This window comes from Leptopilina boulardi, unplaced genomic scaffold (genome assembly GCF_019393585.1).
Source record: "Leptopilina boulardi isolate dan_hultmark-lab unplaced genomic scaffold, ZJU_Lbou_2.1 LbouV2_216, whole genome shotgun sequence".
Taxonomy (NCBI): Eukaryota; Metazoa; Arthropoda; class Insecta; order Hymenoptera; family Figitidae; genus Leptopilina; species Leptopilina boulardi.
Genome location: NW_026137770.1, coordinates 2,800,284 through 2,818,016, shown reverse-complemented (window position 1 = coordinate 2,818,016; position 17,733 = coordinate 2,800,284). Strand labels below are relative to the sequence as shown.

Below are 17,733 nucleotides of genomic sequence, written 5' to 3'. Positions count from 1 at the left end.
TTTTTTTTATTTGATATTTTCAGATTTGAAGTGAATATGCTCGGGAGTGTTCGGTTTTTTTGTTTTGCGAACGAAAAAATTTTAAGAGTGTTAAATTTTAATTTGTAATTTTACTAAGGGGTGACTCTGTAAGGGGAAGGGGGTTCAAGCTATTTACTACTACAAGAGGAAAAACAGTGCACTACATGATGGAGAAGGGCACAGAAAAAACGCTGGGTAAATTTTGTTGCGGGTAATTTTAACTAATGCTAATTCACATAGACGGTGGCGCCCTCAACTAGGATAAAATTTGTTGCAGGTAATTTTTATACCGATTTTGGGGTAAAAATTCTACTTTTTTTTCGTGTGGGGTTAAAATTTCAAAAAAAGGAACGCGTAGTTTATGGATGGCTCCTAAACATTTTATTACGGGAGTGTTCGAAATTCTTAAAATCGCGATCACTTAAATCTTTAGTAAAAGTATAGTTAGTTAGTTATTTTTTTTTAAAGTGGTTTTCGAAATTTTTTTAAATCGCGTGTGTTTCCAACAAATTTTCACATCTGACAAATATGATTCATCGACTGCTTTCTAAGGTTAGAAGATATATTTTCTATTTTATACCAATATAATAATTGCATGCAACACTTTTTTTTAGTAAAAATTTAAAAATATTACATTAATTTTGTGTACATAATAGTTAGTACCATTTTGAAGTTCACTAAATTATTTTTAAAACCATTAATTATATTTTATATTTATAATATTGATATATTTTCAAATTTTTCCCTTAAGTTTTCATTTTATTTTGGTAATTTCTTAAATTTTGAATTTTACCTTTCTGGAACATTGCTGATTATGAATCTAGCATCAGTTTTTCAAAATTCAAAATATCGGAACCAAAATGGCGGACAAATTTTCAAGTTTATCAGATTTGCTTGAAACTCGTTACTCAAGGGTTTTCGGAGTCGATGATTATGAATCTGGTATCAGTTTTTCAAAATTAAAAATGGCAAACAAATTTCTAAGTTTATCAGATTTATTTGAAACTCGATAGTTAGGGGTTTTTGGGTAATAAAATTACTGTTAAATAAATATTCGGTCAAATAGAAATTTGATTAAATGGAAAATTGGTACAATGACATATTTTTTCCTTATTGTAAATCGGATAAGACGAATGCAAAATCGGTCTTGAATATTTTCTAAAACAATTTTTTTTTACATAAGTCTGCCTCTCTTGCACTCATGGTCTATGACTAACATGGTGGTTTTCGTAATATATATATATATAAATGTTCTAAATGGCGGGCGTTTTCACACATCTATCAATCGCATTGGCGAGAATGGCAAGAGCCAAAATTACAAGGAGTATAATCAATCAAGGGTCGTTTTCGGCGAGAGGTTTTGGAAGGTGGTATAGGTGTGTAGGTATATGGTAGACAGTTCGCATAGTTCCGTAACGGAAACGGTAATATCGCTGGCCCCAGGCGACCACTCCTTTGTCATTTTGTCATCCGGTGTAAGAATCTAACGTTTCAACACAAGAGATAAAGGGATGAAGAGCTATGCCCGGAGACAAAACGATTTCGCAAAGAACCAAACTTCTGAAATATTAAAATAACCCTCGACTAATATTTTCACTTTTCTCACTCATTTCTCTTTTTTCTTTACTAATTGATTTATTCCCCGCGAACAAAAAGACATCGATTAATTTATTTTAGTTTCCCTTGTGTGTTATTTATAAAATAATATTTATATATGCAAAATATGTATTTTATTTAACAAAATTAGAATATGTAATGCAAATAATATTGCTTTATACTTGATAATAAATTTAAATCAAGAATTTCGACTCACACTATTTCCGTGATGTAGTGCAGTTCTTGTTCGTTTTCTCTCCACTAATGATTCCTCAGGTTGCCTATTTATCTTCTGAATATCTTGTTTATATTTGCTTCCATTCGAGGCAGAAATAATATAGAAGGCGAAAACCACGAAATAGAGTCGTGCATGAAAATGTGGCACATTTAATGTTAACCCAATCGTCATAATCCACCTGTAAAATTATACATTTTCAAGTCAATTAACAATTCTTTTCATTTGACTTATTTATTTAATCGTAATTTGATATTTTCACAAAAATAGAAACTTGCTTTTCTGAAATCCGAATAAAAACATATGGGGAAAATTATTATTTCTTTTAACTAGAAATCCTACAGTCAAATTATTAGACAAGTGAGACCAACCAAAATAATAGTTTCTTTGGCATTTCTGCATATGTCTACTACAAGAATCTGCACTCTCTAAATTTGAATCAGCGACTATTCGCTTATTCGTAGCTGCATACTCTGGGCTGATTAAAATAGCGACTATTCGCTAGTAATAAGCGAATTTTCAATGAATGATTATTCACTTATTCCCAGCTGCATACTCTGCGCTAGGAATAAGCGAATAGTCACTATTCAAAGCGAATAGTCGCTAATTCATATTTAGAGAGTAGTTTTTAGAAAATCGATTTTTTCGAAAAAAAATGTGGTACTAATTTTAGTCGTTATTTATTCATCTTCAATTAATAATGAGGTTTAAAAATTATCTAGGTTTAACTGCTTATGTAATCTTTAAACGTGTCACTGTTAACTTAAAAGTATCAAATTGCAACGAATTGATACCCAAAATGCAGATCAAATAAAAAATTGATTCTTTTGGTCTCAATATCAACTTTGATATCAATTTGATACTATCAAGAAAACTGTTGTATTATTTTTTTTACTCATTAGAATTATTTCACTGTTTTCTTGATTATGGTATCAAGTTGATACCGAATTGGATCAAATTATGTTTTGACCCAAATATTTCTATCAATTTGTTCCCCTCAATTTAACATTGTTCAACAAAAACGAAATTTTTGAAAAAATTTCATTTTTACCTTCAGTGGGAAAATACAGTTAAGACATTGTCGATAGGAATGGTAAATTGAAGAATGTGATAAAATTTTGAGTTCATATGTATATATTTAGTAACTGAAAGTGTAAAATGAAAGTTTCCTACTGGTGTGATATATATATATATATAGAAGTCAGAAAATTTACTGCCGACCGAAAATTATATAGGAAGACAAAAGCCTTTTAGAATTGACTGCTCCGATTCAATTCTCCCCACGAAGTCTTTCCTCTACTATAAATTTACTTGCGCGCAACTGTTACAGTCGCGAGAGTACGCAGGTACGTGTATACGTTTAAGTATCTAACGACCTATTAAGCTCCAATGCTCAGAAAGGCATTAATTTCACGACGCGCATAACTTTTCTGTCACAATTTGCATCCCCCTCTTTTCTTATATATGAAACGTTGGGAAATTAAAAACGTCCGATCGTTAAATTTCAAAAGAGTTTTGAAATATTACTAAACCCGCCTTTGGAATCATAATTGGCTGGGGTTTTTTTTTCTTTTTAATCCCTGCGCTGTCGGCCCTCGTACGAAAAAAAATCTATTTGAAAAATACCTATATTTATATTTGCTATAATTTGTCGAAAAAGTGAATTTTTTTTCTCTTCTAAATGACGCGGTATTTTTAACATTGATCATCGAGGAAAATACTTTTTAAGGGATTACATGCCACTGTAAAAAGAAGGTACTAATATAGTACCAATTTTAGGTATTAAAATAGAACCAAAAGGCAATTTAGTACCTAAAGTTGGTATTAAATTAATACCTCTCTTTTTACAGTGTGGATCAAAAAGACTTAAAAAATGTATGTCTTTTTATAATTTTTAAAAATTTATTACCTTTTTACCTTAAAGTACATTATAAAATATGAGTAAAGGTATAGAATTTTCGTTAATAAATATTATGGTAAAGCTAATGTGTAAAAAAAACATTGTACCTAAAATCTTACTGATTAGAATTTGTTCACTAATTTAGAATTTTTTCGTATTTTAAAACTAAAATATTAATTATTTTCGTATTTTTATTTCAAATACATTAATTGTTGGTTTAAATAAAATTTATTTGATTAAAAAATGAAAGTTATTTAATTCAATGAATTTAATAATATTAATTAAGTAACTGCACATAACTTAAATTTTGACGTTGATATTCGTTTTTGAGTGGTACGACCAAGTTTTTAAAGGGCGCGTAAATTTAACTTCGTGTACAGTTAACTTATTGTAATTTACACTCGCCACAAAATGAAATATTCATTTACATACACACGCACACATATAAATTTAACTTTGAATGAGATTTCAGGAATTTTTTTAATTAATTAAATTCGCTAAATTTTTAGAATGTCAGTATCTATTAACTGTATATTTTATATTATTTTTTTCGTTATTTGTAGTTGGAAGAAGTAATTTTCTTAAATATTTAGCTCTGAGAATTTTTTCTTTGAATTATTTTGTTAAAGAAATTCTATTCAACCGAATTTTTATATTACAGAATTGTTAATTAAATAAAAATAAAAAAATAAAAAGATTGTAAAATGAAAATTTTAACAAATAAATTTTAGAGTTTATTCATATATGCATCCAGGGGAAATATATTTAGTATATATATATTTGCTATTTTCGAATAAAATAAAACGTTAAATCTATTTAAAAATAACGAAATATAATATAAAGAACCACAATAAAAGAAGAAATATATGAGAATCAACCATAAGAAATTTGGAATATCTCTCGCGCTTTCAGTCTGCATTGCAATTGAATGGAAAAGTACAAAAAAGCGGAAATTATCGTTCTCATTAGAAGCAATAACCACCTTTCTATATTTCTGAAGAGAGTGTGGATGTGCAAGAAAATCGAAAGAAATTTCAAGGGGGGTTGCTTTCGCCAAAAAGGCTGGGGGTGCAAACAGAGAACAGAATCAGTTTCAAACGTCTAACCTCCTCGAGGCAAATCTTTCCTTTTTTTTTTTTTTTTTTGAGAAATCATTCTAGACTTTTAAGAGCACTTTCAAATTGTTCTCGACAAAAAAGAGAGAGAAATTCATTCTCATACGTGTCTTCTTATATTTATATACTATATCTTCCTATTTTTTTTTTTTTTTTTTCTTAAACTATATATATCTATACGATGTGTGAAACCAAGCTTATTTTTGTTATATTCTTTTTTTTTGTAAAATTTTATACTGTGAATAAGAATAAAATGTAAGTAGGTGGACGAAAGAACGTTAGATATTTTTGTCATTTCGGTGTAGATTGTAAATAAAGGAATGAGCACAAGAGAGGAATGAGCATAATGTACCGCGTAAGAGCCATTAGGTTATTAAAAACAGTACCATTTCTACACGGTGATGGGGGGAAGGAAGGAGAGGGGATGGGGGTATAAGGTCGGCCACTGGTGCAGAAAAATTCTTGGTAGAATACGGACAGAGAGGAAAATTAGCCTTTATGTTTTTTTTTACTTTTTTGTATATATGTATATAATGTAGGAAAAAGAAGTGACCATTTATTTTACGAGAGTCATCGCGCCAAAAATTTTAAACCCTTTTTTTCATACACACATATTTTTTTTAATAGCATTTTAATATTTTCCGTTTACTATTAATTATTCATTATTTTTTATGATGTCACTTTAGTTCTTTTATTATTTTTTCAATTACTATTTTTTTTAATCAGTTAATTTTTTTATTTCCATTCACTTTTTATTTATTTTATTTCAATGATAAATTTTATTTGTTAATATTATTACTTGTTTTTATTTATTTATTTTTTATTAATTTTTTTAAATTCAAAGTAAATTTAGGTTAATTGACAAAATAAAAAAAAAGTTAATCAAGTAAAAGTGTTCAATATAATTAATTATTATATTATTTAACGTAAACTAATAGTGCAATAAAAGTTGAAAAATTTTGTAAAATTTTTTACTGTTTTAATATCAAAAAAATGTCCAAATATTGAGAAATTTTTATTTTCATCAAACCTGACGTTACCTGGTATGCGTTAAAAATGTAGATCTCCTTTTTTTTATTTATATTCATTGGCAAATAACTGTTGTGTATAAAAATCTCAATGTACAGTATAATATAAATATTTGATGTTTATAGCAATATTTATGATCGAGATGTTGGCCATTTGTCATATTCAACTTAACTCTTTTGTTTTAAGAAAGCATAATATATTTAATTATTTTTTATGATAAACTGAGTGTGACAAAAAGAAATAATTCAAAAATTTAATAAAATATCGTAATATATTGACTTTCATGTTTCTAAAGTATAATTAAGTTTTTTATTTTTATTTTATTAATATTGTTTATTTATAAAGAAGATAATAATAAGTTGTAGGATATTTAAAAAATTCTTTTAATTCTATAAAAATTTTATATGAATTTGTACCTATAATGAAACATTTTTTTTTAATTTATTATTCTTGGAAATTATTAACATTTTTTTTATTTTATAATTAATAAATAAAATTAATGATTAGGATAAATATTTTTTCAATTATTATTATTATTATAAAAAATTATATTCAACAACTATATTACGAGAAATTCAAGATTTTCCGAAAAGTTTCGAATGCGTCTAATATCAAAATAGTCTTAAGGTGAATTTCCCAAATGGCCAAGCCTTGATCTATACTAAAGTGAAATGTAGCGAAAGGTGGAGAACTATAACGCAAATTTCGTTACGAGTTTCGCAGCCGTCGCTCGACATATTCAAACTACCTTCTATGAACACATGAAGTACATAAGTCGGTTCATAAATTTATATATATTTACATGTATATATATATATATGTATATACAATATTGCATTTGCACAAAATGTGTCTGCTCATGTGTTCTCACTCACTCACATTCGGATGAAACAGGTTGGGTAAAGCTCGGGCAATTTACATTCCCACGTATTTCCTCTCTTTAATATTCAACGCACTCCGAATATGGGCTAATCGCCCTTGCTCTCGAGTAATATTTAACTCAATTCGTTATTTAATGTGATTTCTCATTTTCCAGTATATACACTTTTTTTCATTAAAATATGCATTCTCACTATTCAATAAACTAACAATAAGTTTATGTCATTTTTTTCAATGATTAGAAAATGTTCAACTTTTTTTTAGAAAAATTTTATTCTGATTAACCTTTATGGCACAAGGTGCCCGGGTACCTATGTTTAATTTATTGAAGATTTTATATCAAAATGTACAGTTCAATTAACTTTAAGTGTAGTGAACGATTCAATGATAGTAGTAATCACATGATATGAATACACATTAAAAAGAAGTCTTATTTTAAGGCCGAAAATAGGCCTCATTTTTAAGAGACAACATTTTTAGTTGACATTATTAGTTGATTATTAAAAAACTGTCCATTACGTATTAAGTATTTTGTATATATATTCAAAATTTCATTGATTTTACATTAAATAGTATCCATGTATATACTGTTTGCTGGATTGCAAAACAGGTACATATTTAGGCAGATTGTTTATGAAATCAAATATAAAAATGTAAGAAATTTATTTTTTATTATTTAAAATATATTTTTAATACAAATTAATTCTATTCAAACTTCATTTTTATGGTAATTTTTAAGTTAAAAACTGACGATTTCTTATGAATATTATTATTTAACTATAGTAACTAAATTACATATATTTTATAAAAAAATTATGTGCATTACTAGAAAAATTAATAAAAATTGTTTAATGTAATTTTTCATAATTTTTTTAATAGAAATTTTTACATTTATCTGTATGAAATGTATACAGGTACCCGGGTACCTTGTCCGCCTTTTAAGGGTGAAGAAACTTTATTTATTATTTTTGAATAAATAAATAAAAAAGGTACATTATAAATAATATTAAAACACTTTGTATGGACAAATTTGAGGTGTCAAAAAACCTTAGGTCGATACGATTTTAAAAATTATGATAATCAATTTGAAATTGCAAAAGCTCGTCAGTCCCATAAAGGTTAAACAAATAGTCAACAGAACAATTTTTTTTACAAATTATCCTTTATTGAATAATATTAAATTACTATATTTAATAATGAGGCACATGAATTTCCCACATAAAAATCATTAATTAAAATTGTATTAGTTATAATTATTTTTTGGACGCATTATCATTTTTCGAATTAATATTTGATATATATTCTTTTTAAAGAATTTTTATTTAACAGAGTTTTTACCGAATTTTTGTTTGACACAATTTTTATTTTACAGAATTTCACATGACCAACTTGTTATTTTTATAAAAAAAATTCTAATTTAACCAAAATTCTTATATGAACAAAAATTGTTGGTTGAAAGAATTTTTAAAACGCAACAAATTTTTATTTTGACCGAAAATTGCAAATGTTCAATCAAACAAAAGATTTCGATGCAAATGTAAAAAATTGACCAATCACAATATTTTCTTGACTATTTCTGCATGGAAAAAAATCTTTATCTGGAACAGCTATATGTTTCTCTAGAATAGCGAAAACTTTCGTTGTATTATTGAAAAATATATCGCTGTTGCAGGTGAAGATTTTTCTCCCTGTGATTGGTCAAATTTTAAATTCACTTCGAAATCTTTTGTTTGTTCAAATATTTGCAATTTCGGTCAAATGAAAATTTAGCTTGTTTTAAAAATTCTTTCAACAAACAATTATTTGTGTACCTAAAGTAAAAATTCGTTAAAAAAGGAATTCTGTCAAATGGTAATTCGAAAATGATAATTTGTGTAAAAAAATAATTATATCAAATAAAATTCTTTCAAATGAAAATTTTAACTAACGATTTTTACGCGGAAGTTAGGGGCTCCTTAATAATTAGATACAGTATTGGTAATTAAAAAAAAACAATTAAATAAATTATTATTCGTAAATTCAAATGTCAGATGCAATAACTGTCTCTGTTAGTTGAATGTGAAATCAGTTATTGCATTCAGATTCTCTCAATGTTTAAATTAATTAATTTTATAAAATATCTAATAAATTTAATAGTATTTAAAAATTTTTAAAAAAATTTAATTACCTATTTGAAAGAAAATAGATTTAGAAAACATTTTCAGTTTCTTCTAAATTTTCTCCAATATAGTGAATCGTTGCAAGATTTTTCAAAATAAATATTCTATAAAACAAAAAAATTTTTATCGAGCAAAAAATTTCATTTTAAGTTGAATAGAAGTCTTTTGAATCACTAAAATATCACTTATGTCAGAATATACCAGCGAAAAACAATAAAGTATTGTATAAGTACAATGTGTTATCAATATGTGGTAAATTGCATTTAAAAAAGTGACGTTATCTTTTTTTTTCTTTATATTTTGGTCTAGTTTATCTTTTTTTTCTTTTTTTTTATTCTTTCTTCTCTTTGCGACATCACATTTAGCGCATGGTAGAACTCTTTGAGCAAAAAACAAATGGTGAATACAAATTTTGAGTGAAATGAACAATCCCTGGGAGAGTTACCGGCTTCTAATTGAAACCACCCCCCCTCTCTTTCACCTCCTCACCCTCCCCCTTTTTCAACAGCGATCCTGGCTCTTTCTCGTTTTCTCTTTTCATCCCGTATTCGACCCGCACAGATGCGTGCCGCACGCTACCACCACCCCTACCTCATTCACTCTTCCTCTTTTGTGTAATTAATTTAATTTACATTTAAAACAATACAATTTTAACATATTTTGCTTTATTTCTTTTTTAATGTCTTGGAAAGCAATTATATTATTATTATTTTTTTTGATTCTCTATTTTCTACTTCGTCCTGAAGGTTTTTCTTTTTTTTGTAATGTCTCCTCTATTGTTTTTTTTTTGGGGCGCATGATTATGTTCTAAAAATCATTGGTTAGAATTTACATTTTATCAAATTTCATTTGTCATAATTAGTTTTAAACAGAATTTTTATTTGTTCGAATTAGTATTTTGTATAATTTTCATCAAACCGATTTTCTATATTACACAATTTTTATATAACCGAAAATTCACTTCACAGAATTTTTATTTGCTCGAATCTTCATTTAACATAATAGGCATTTTAAAGAATTTTTATTGGGTAGAATTTCGTTGCTTAGAATTTTCTTTCAGATAAATTTTAATTTGTTCGGATTATTATTTGGTATAATTTCCATATAACCGATTTTTCAGACTACAGAATTTTTACTTAACCGAAAAATCATTTAATAGAATTTCTAATTGATAGAATTTTCATTTGTCCGAATTTGCAAATGGCCGAACAAACAATCGACAGAAAGATTTCGGCGCGATTATTTTATTATTAAAATTAATTATTTCACACCTGTTTATCAGAAATAGTTCATATATAGGGCTCGTTGGATGCGGACTTTGATAAGCATTCTAATGGTGTTTTTAAAATTACTCTAATTTTATTTGTTCATAAAATATTTCATTTTTTATTAACTTTTGTTAGTTAATTAATTAATATCTCGAAAACAAAAAATAATGCCATCTCAAAAATTTAACCATCGATTTATTATGACTTATACAATATTCATGCACAGAAAAAAACTGAACTCAGAATGAGCCGTGTAGGCGGCTCATTTTGATGTGCAACAAAAATGAACCAGGTTGGTGGCGCCACTGTCTATGTCGTTTAGCATTGGCTCATTTTGATTTGCATCAAAAATGAGACAAGGTTTTTTCTGTGTGATTTTTTTTCGCGCTTCTAAATGAGGGAGAACATGTTTAAAAGTTATAAACAAATTTTATTTTTTAAACAAATTGTTTAAAAATTAATATTTTTTTATAAAAGTTTAAGGTCTTTTGCGTAAAAAACATTTACAACATTTTTTTCTATTTTTAGTAGGAAAAAAGTTATAAGTAAATTAAAAAAAATCTTGCTCAAATTAGTTATTGTAAATATCTCGAAAAATATTAAAAAATTCAAATTCAGAATTTGTACACTTATTTAGTACCACTATCACTACAATTTACCGAATTTTGAGAAAAATTCAAGACATGACCCCGTATTCTCATATGAAATGGTATACTTATCGCTGATTCAAATTTAGAGAGTAATAAAAATTACACGTAAAAACGAATTTTTTCGCGGAAATTGTTTCTAAAGTCACCTAACTTATTCCGAACTATTTAATTTCAGGATAAAATATGTTCCCTCGCGCATCACAGTCAGCTATAAATAACAGCTTATTCCCGAAAAAAATAACAGCTCCTCTGTTATCAGGTGGTTTTAATTATAGGTATTAGGATACCACGAAAATAAGTGTTTTTATTCGTTTTTTACCGAAAAAATAGTAGGTAAACGTATTTATTTTATTTTTTTATAAGTGCCTAAACAATTCTTAAATTAAAAAATTCTACAGACAAAAGAAAAAATTTCTTAATTTAAGAATTGTTTCTCATTTTAAGAATAAAATGCATGAGAAATATTTTTATATAGGAGTTAAGAAGATATTCCTAAATTTAGAATATATTTTTTCTGTAAAGAACGAAAAAAAAAATATTTATCTCAATTTAAAGGATTATACACTGTTAAAAATGTTTGTAGTTTTAATATACATAAAGTACTTAAATTTAAGAAACTGGTATATTAGAGTGTAATTCATATACAAAGTATATTAAATTTTGTCACTGAAAAAAATTCAAATAAAAAAATTGCATTTTACTCAATTTATACATGTTCTTGTGTACAAAATAAGGTTTTTATTAATAAAGCAAAGTAATTTCTTTCATGTAAATATACTGAAAGAAATTTCATAGGAAAAAATAACAAAATGCGTATTACATTTTAATATATTCTTTTAGAATTTAGAGAAAAGTGTACTTTTTATTAAAATTCAATATACTTTATATTAAAGTTCCAACTTAAAATCTTTTTTCAAATATTAATAATTATTGTAGAAAGAACGTAAAAAGATTACCAATATTTGAAAATATTATATTAAATTCTCATAGAGTTGTTGCATTATATGGAATGTAGCGTTCTAATATTTGTAAAACTTTATACGAAAAATTGAGAATGTCGGAAGAAAAGGGAAAAAAAGCGGAAACTGTCGGACGTTTCCGTTAATTCTCGGGAGGAAGAGGAGTGAGACTAGGAACAACACATTCACACTTACGATACAGGTTAATACACATACTAATGAACACGCACGTTCATTTCGCTTATACATAGACATTACACGATCGCAACGAAACCTACACTTACAATTCTATACGCATAACGATAAATTTCGCTGGGGGTCGGCATATATCGTTTTCTTATATACTAACTACTGAATATTTTTACCACTTGCGAGAAAGAAGTTTACTTATAATAACTTAATAATAAAAAATAGTTTACTAGTGCCAATGGTGTAATTTTATAGAGGTTACGCTGGGTTCATTTTTATTATTAATTGTTTATATAGATTTTTCTTTTTTTTCAGATTAAAAATTATGATTGTTATAAAAATTTTTATTGCAAATAAAAATTAAATAATTGTAAAGATGACATCAAAAAATAAAAATTAATAAAAATAATAATAAATTTAATAATTATAAATGTTTTCTGTGGCACTATAAACATTTGAAACACGTGTGTTGACAGTTGATAGGTACGTTCTGCTGGTTAACAACACTTTCGAAAATCGGATCAAGTCGTAGAAGTTCGAGTAGGACACGAAGCCGCAAACAGACAGAACTTCGGTTAAATTCGTAGTCTCTCGGGAAAATCCGTGACTTTTAATATAAAGTTTTACAAAATGTGAAATAAGTATACGGATATATGTTATTTTTCTTACTATTTTGTGAAATTATTTATTATAATATTTCGTATTTTGTGAATTCATAAAGAAAATACTAATTTTTAAAATAAATATACTAATTCTTATTTCTTAAAATAATAGTTACTCTTAAATTCATTATATATTTTCATAAAAACTGTAATAGTAATCAGTATAGGTGCACTTTTTCCCTAAATTGTAACATTTATATTAAACTCTAATATGAGTTTAATACTTAGTAGTATGAATTTTCTTTCAGTGTACAAGTTTAAATCAATTTACATTGTAAAAATGCATATAATTTGACATTTATAGTACTTAACCTAAATGTCACATATAAGTATTAAAATTCTTGTATTTAGAATGTTTTTTTTGAAAAATTTTCCCCTTATAAAACATTATTTGGACATAAACAACACAATAGTTAAAGAATTACGCACTGTTGTTTCAATTTCAAATAAATTTTCAATATCAAGGAAATAATGACCGTTTGGTGAAATAGGCATCTACAGCCGCCATGTTGTCACTTTAAATTTAATATACATGTATCTTAGATTTCAATACCTGCAGTGCATATTCGCTTCATACGCATGTATATTAAATCTAATACAGATTTTTCTAACAGTGTAGGTAAATTTCACGTGAAATCACCAATATGTATAGTTGTGAGTAATTTTCTTGTTGTTTTTCTTTATTTTGATGCGTATCATAGACACGAAGGGAAAAAGGGGAAGATAAAATCTTTTATATATAGAAAAAGTTTCGTTTCACTTGGCGGAGGTCGGTATACATATATAGATGCTGCGGTAATTTTATAAATAATTCTGCGGCATAAGAGTTTTAGTCGGGCGAATTTCATCCAGGGTGGAAGGTGGTTTACAGTGGATATTACCAGGGCTTGCCTAGAAGGTGAAAAGGGCAGTAAACAATTCCAGGCATTTTAATGTAGTCCCTAGTGGCCCGTAAGAAGGACTCAAAGTAATGTCTACCTTTTCTACGACCCTCGTGCATAGCCTGCGACATCAGTGTCTTCACTGTCATTCAATTTCTATTAAATCCGACTACAATTTCTTATATATAATATAATAATATTTTTACTTTAAGAATTTTTATCATTTTTCTCTTTATTTCTTTTTTTAAACTTCAGATAAAAATATATATTTTGCGTTATAATATAGCGAAGAATAGGATGAATAACACGTTTGGGGTCATGTTTATTATTAGAGAAATTTTTTTCTATTTAAATAATATTTATACCATTAATTTGAGTAATTTTTAAAGTTTGTGTAATTTTTAAAATTTGGGTGATTTTTAGGTTTTTCTTTTTACAATGTTGGAGTAATTTTTTGTGTACCTAGTAATTTTTGAACGATTTTTTTATATAATAAGTTAAAAGTTGCCTGAATAAGAGAATTATTGTCATTCGTTATTTTTAATCACTTTTTTTTATTCCCAACATACTTATATGATTCTTTATTTTCAACGTCAAAATACTTGGAAAAATTCTTACATGTATATATATATATATATATATGATGTATTCCACGTCAAAGTGTAAGTCCATCTGCAATTGCATCTCCGATTTTTTTGAGATTTTTTTTTCTTGTAGTAGGAATTGAGACTAGCTTCCATGAATTTTTTCAAATTTTTTTAGCAAGCCGTTTTCGAGTTATGGAATTTTGAAAATTGGAGAATTTTCATGACTTTTAATTTTTGAATGCCCATAACTTCCTTAAAAATGCATCAATTTTAAAAGTCTTCTTTTCAAAATGTGTGTTTTTAAACGTACTTTTCAAAAAAAATCGAATTTTTTTTTAAACGATATTACTATCCAATTTTTGAGTTTTAATGATAAAAAGTCATTTTTCACATTTGACGTACTGATCGATTTTTTTCAAAATTTTTTCAAAAAAATTACTTCTTTTTACGAAACTTTTAAGCCTATACCGATAATGGGCAAAAAATTTTTACAATATTTTCGGAATTTTTCAAAAATTTTTGAATTTTTTTTAAAAAAAATTTTGTTTTTTTTTATACTACGTACTTTTATGTATTTTGATGCGCTGATTACGAAAATCATAGTGACAATACCCAAAAATTAGATTTTTATGGTGAAAACCACAAAAAAGTCTCAAAATTTATGGTTTTTTTTGTTTATTGGGTAAAATATACAAAATAAAAAAAAACTTTTAAACAAAAGTTATAGATCTTATTAAAATACATTTTTTTTAATTTTGTATATTTTACCCAATAAACAAAAAAACCCATAAATTTTGCGACTTTTTTTTTATGGTTTTCACCATAAAAATCAAATTTTTGGGTATTGTCACTATGATTTTCGTTATAAGTGCATCAAAATACATAAAAGTATGTAGTATAAAAAAAACCAAAAATATTTTTAAAAAATTCAAAAATTTTTGAAAAATACCGAAATATTGTAAAAATCGTTTGCCCATTATCGACCTAGGCTTAAAAGTTTTGTAAAAAGAAATAGTTTTTTTGAAAAAAGTACGTCAAATGAGAAAAATGACTTTTTATCATTAAAACTCAAAAATTTGATAGTAATATCGTTTAAAAAAAAATTCGATTTTTTTGAAAAGTACGTTTAAAAACACACTTTTTGAAAAGAAGACTTTTAAAATTGATGCATTTTTAAGGAAGTTATGGGCATTCAAAAATTAAAAGTCATGAAAATTCTCCAATTTTCAAAATTCCATAACTCGAAAACGGCTTGCTAAAAAAATTTGAAAAAATTTATGGAAGATAGTCTCAATTAGTACTATAAGAAAAAAAAATCTCAAAAAAATCGGAGATGCAATTGCAGATGGACTTACACTTTGGCGTGGAATACATCATATATATCGGAAAAGGACCGACGGTCGCGTCTTATCCTCTAAACCCTTTGTACGACTATTGAAAAAGAATACTGTAAGATGTCTTTGATTTTCCTTGAATCTGTTTTCTTGTCGCATCTCTTTTCTTATCTTTAGCTCTTATTCACTGTTTGCTCCCGCAAGGAATTCAATTTTGTATTATATTCTATTGAAAATGTATATATTTTTTTAAATAGAATTTTCTTTTCTTTTTGAAAAATTTATATTTATTTTACATGTACAATAGTAAAAAGTGTTAAAAAATAGTAGAAAACAAATATTCAGTGATCATTTTTTGAAATTATACTCATATAATTTTTAATTTAATTTCTTAATTTTTATTAATGCTTAAAATGTTAGTTTTTAATTATACATAATTATACAATTTTCAATAAGAAAATAAGTTATTTTTTTGTATCGAATAAATTTTTTTCTACACTTTTTATTACTTTTTAAATAAACAATGAATATTTTTTTTGTATTAAGGATAAAAAAATTGTCATGTGCGTAAATTATAAATTCTTTTTCTTCTCATGCTTCTGTTATAAAGAGTTAATGAAACATTAAATAGTTACGACTCATTCGAACAAAATCGATTTTGAAAGTAAAGTTAAAACAGCAGCCGCATTACAACTGTTGATCCTCGTCCGGCTTAACTTTGTTCCGAAGTAGATCAGGACAACGTCATGTCAGACACATGCTTTCCCTGAAAATATATTATTTAAAAGTCCTTTGATATTTTTCATTCGTTTATGTTTTAGCGGTTCTTTTTGTATTTTAAATTATTCAATTCAGTCAATTATTATTTTATCATCATACTTAAGTATATTTTACATTTTTTAACAATATCCTTCTGATACAGAAGGATTTCCTTTTTTTTTATAATTTTATTTAGTAGTAGACGTCAATTGTCGTTAGACAAAACTTCAAAATCAGTTTTAGAAATAAATTTGTTTTATTTTTTGGTGTTAGTGATAAAAGTATGTGTTTTTCTGTCAAATTTTATAAAAAAAATTTAATTTTTGATTAAGTAGTGAAAGTAAGTTGCAGTGGGACAGTGTTTTAATTTTTCATAATTTTGGTACTCTTTGAATCTGTTTTAGTCATTTTTTACTATAATTCAACAGCATAGATTTGTTCATTACATGAATTATTAACCGTTTTGACTAATTTTCAGTTAAAAACTACTAATAACTACTACTTATTGAATTAACTTATATAAATGGAAACTTAATGTACAAAAGTGTTTTGTAAAGTTAGGTATGTCGAAAATTAAGGGAATGCTGCTTTTTTTTTATCAACTTTTAATAATGTAGACTGGAATGAGTTTTTGCAACTACATTCATTAGATGATAAACTAAATTTTATTTGTAATGTTATCAATGTAGCGTTAGATGAGCATGCGCCTTTAAGTGCTTTTAAACAAAAAAAAAAGAATTTGTGTCCATGGATGAGTGTAGATATTAGGGATCTTATTATTAAACAAAGAGACTCTACTTTTAGAGCATGAAAGAGAGTAGGAGATATTTCAATTAAGAATAAATATAAAATGTAAAAATTGACAGAAATGCGCAGAAACTGCGGTCAGTTCCAGTTTTACTTTTAAAGTAGTAAAAGTTATTTTATTTGTTTTTCCATTTTTCTCCGTGTATAAAGACCTTTCATTATAATCAGTATTGTTAAAAAAAAGATCCCGATGAATATGGAGAAATGTTCTTATTAAATCTGTTAATAAAGTTAAAATTCCGCAACATCCACCTTGAATAGTGTGTACATACTCAGTTAATTAAATATGTAGAGTCTAATAATATTCTTGATCCATTTCAATCTGCCTATAGAAAAGGATTAAATACTCAAACATTTTTACTTAAGATTACTGATGACAATACTTAATTCTGTTGATAATAGGAAAGTAACTATAATTATTTTCTTTGACTGTAGCAAGGCCTTTGACATGGTTCCTTATAGTCTATTGTTTTTAAAATTAAAATCTTTTGCACAGGTGGAAAAGTTACCAGTAGTGACTACCGGTAGTGACTGTACAGGTAGCGGTACCGGTAGTTACTACCGGGAACTTTTGTACCTGGGTGGTCTGTCAGCGTTTGTTTTAAAATGGTTTGCGTCCTATTTGTCTATTTGGCAGTATGTTTATGGATAAAATGGTGAAAAATCTGAATGGGGTCCTATTGGAACAGATGTCCCACAAGGT

The 17,733-nt window shown here is 26.5% G+C and overlaps 1 protein-coding gene across 1 annotated transcript in view; it reads right to left on the bottom strand.

Moving 5' to 3' along the window:
* The window catches only part of LOC127279514 (putative E3 ubiquitin-protein ligase protein PFF1365c), a 103,769-nt gene that overhangs the window by 22,311 nt on the left and 63,725 nt on the right, over nt 1–17,733 (bottom strand). Inside the window, exon 2 of the mRNA XM_051301910.1 lies at nt 1,835–2,033. Coding sequence (XP_051157867.1) covers nt 1,835–2,033 — 199 coding nt within the window. The remainder of the gene's footprint in view (nt 1–1,834; nt 2,034–17,733) is intronic.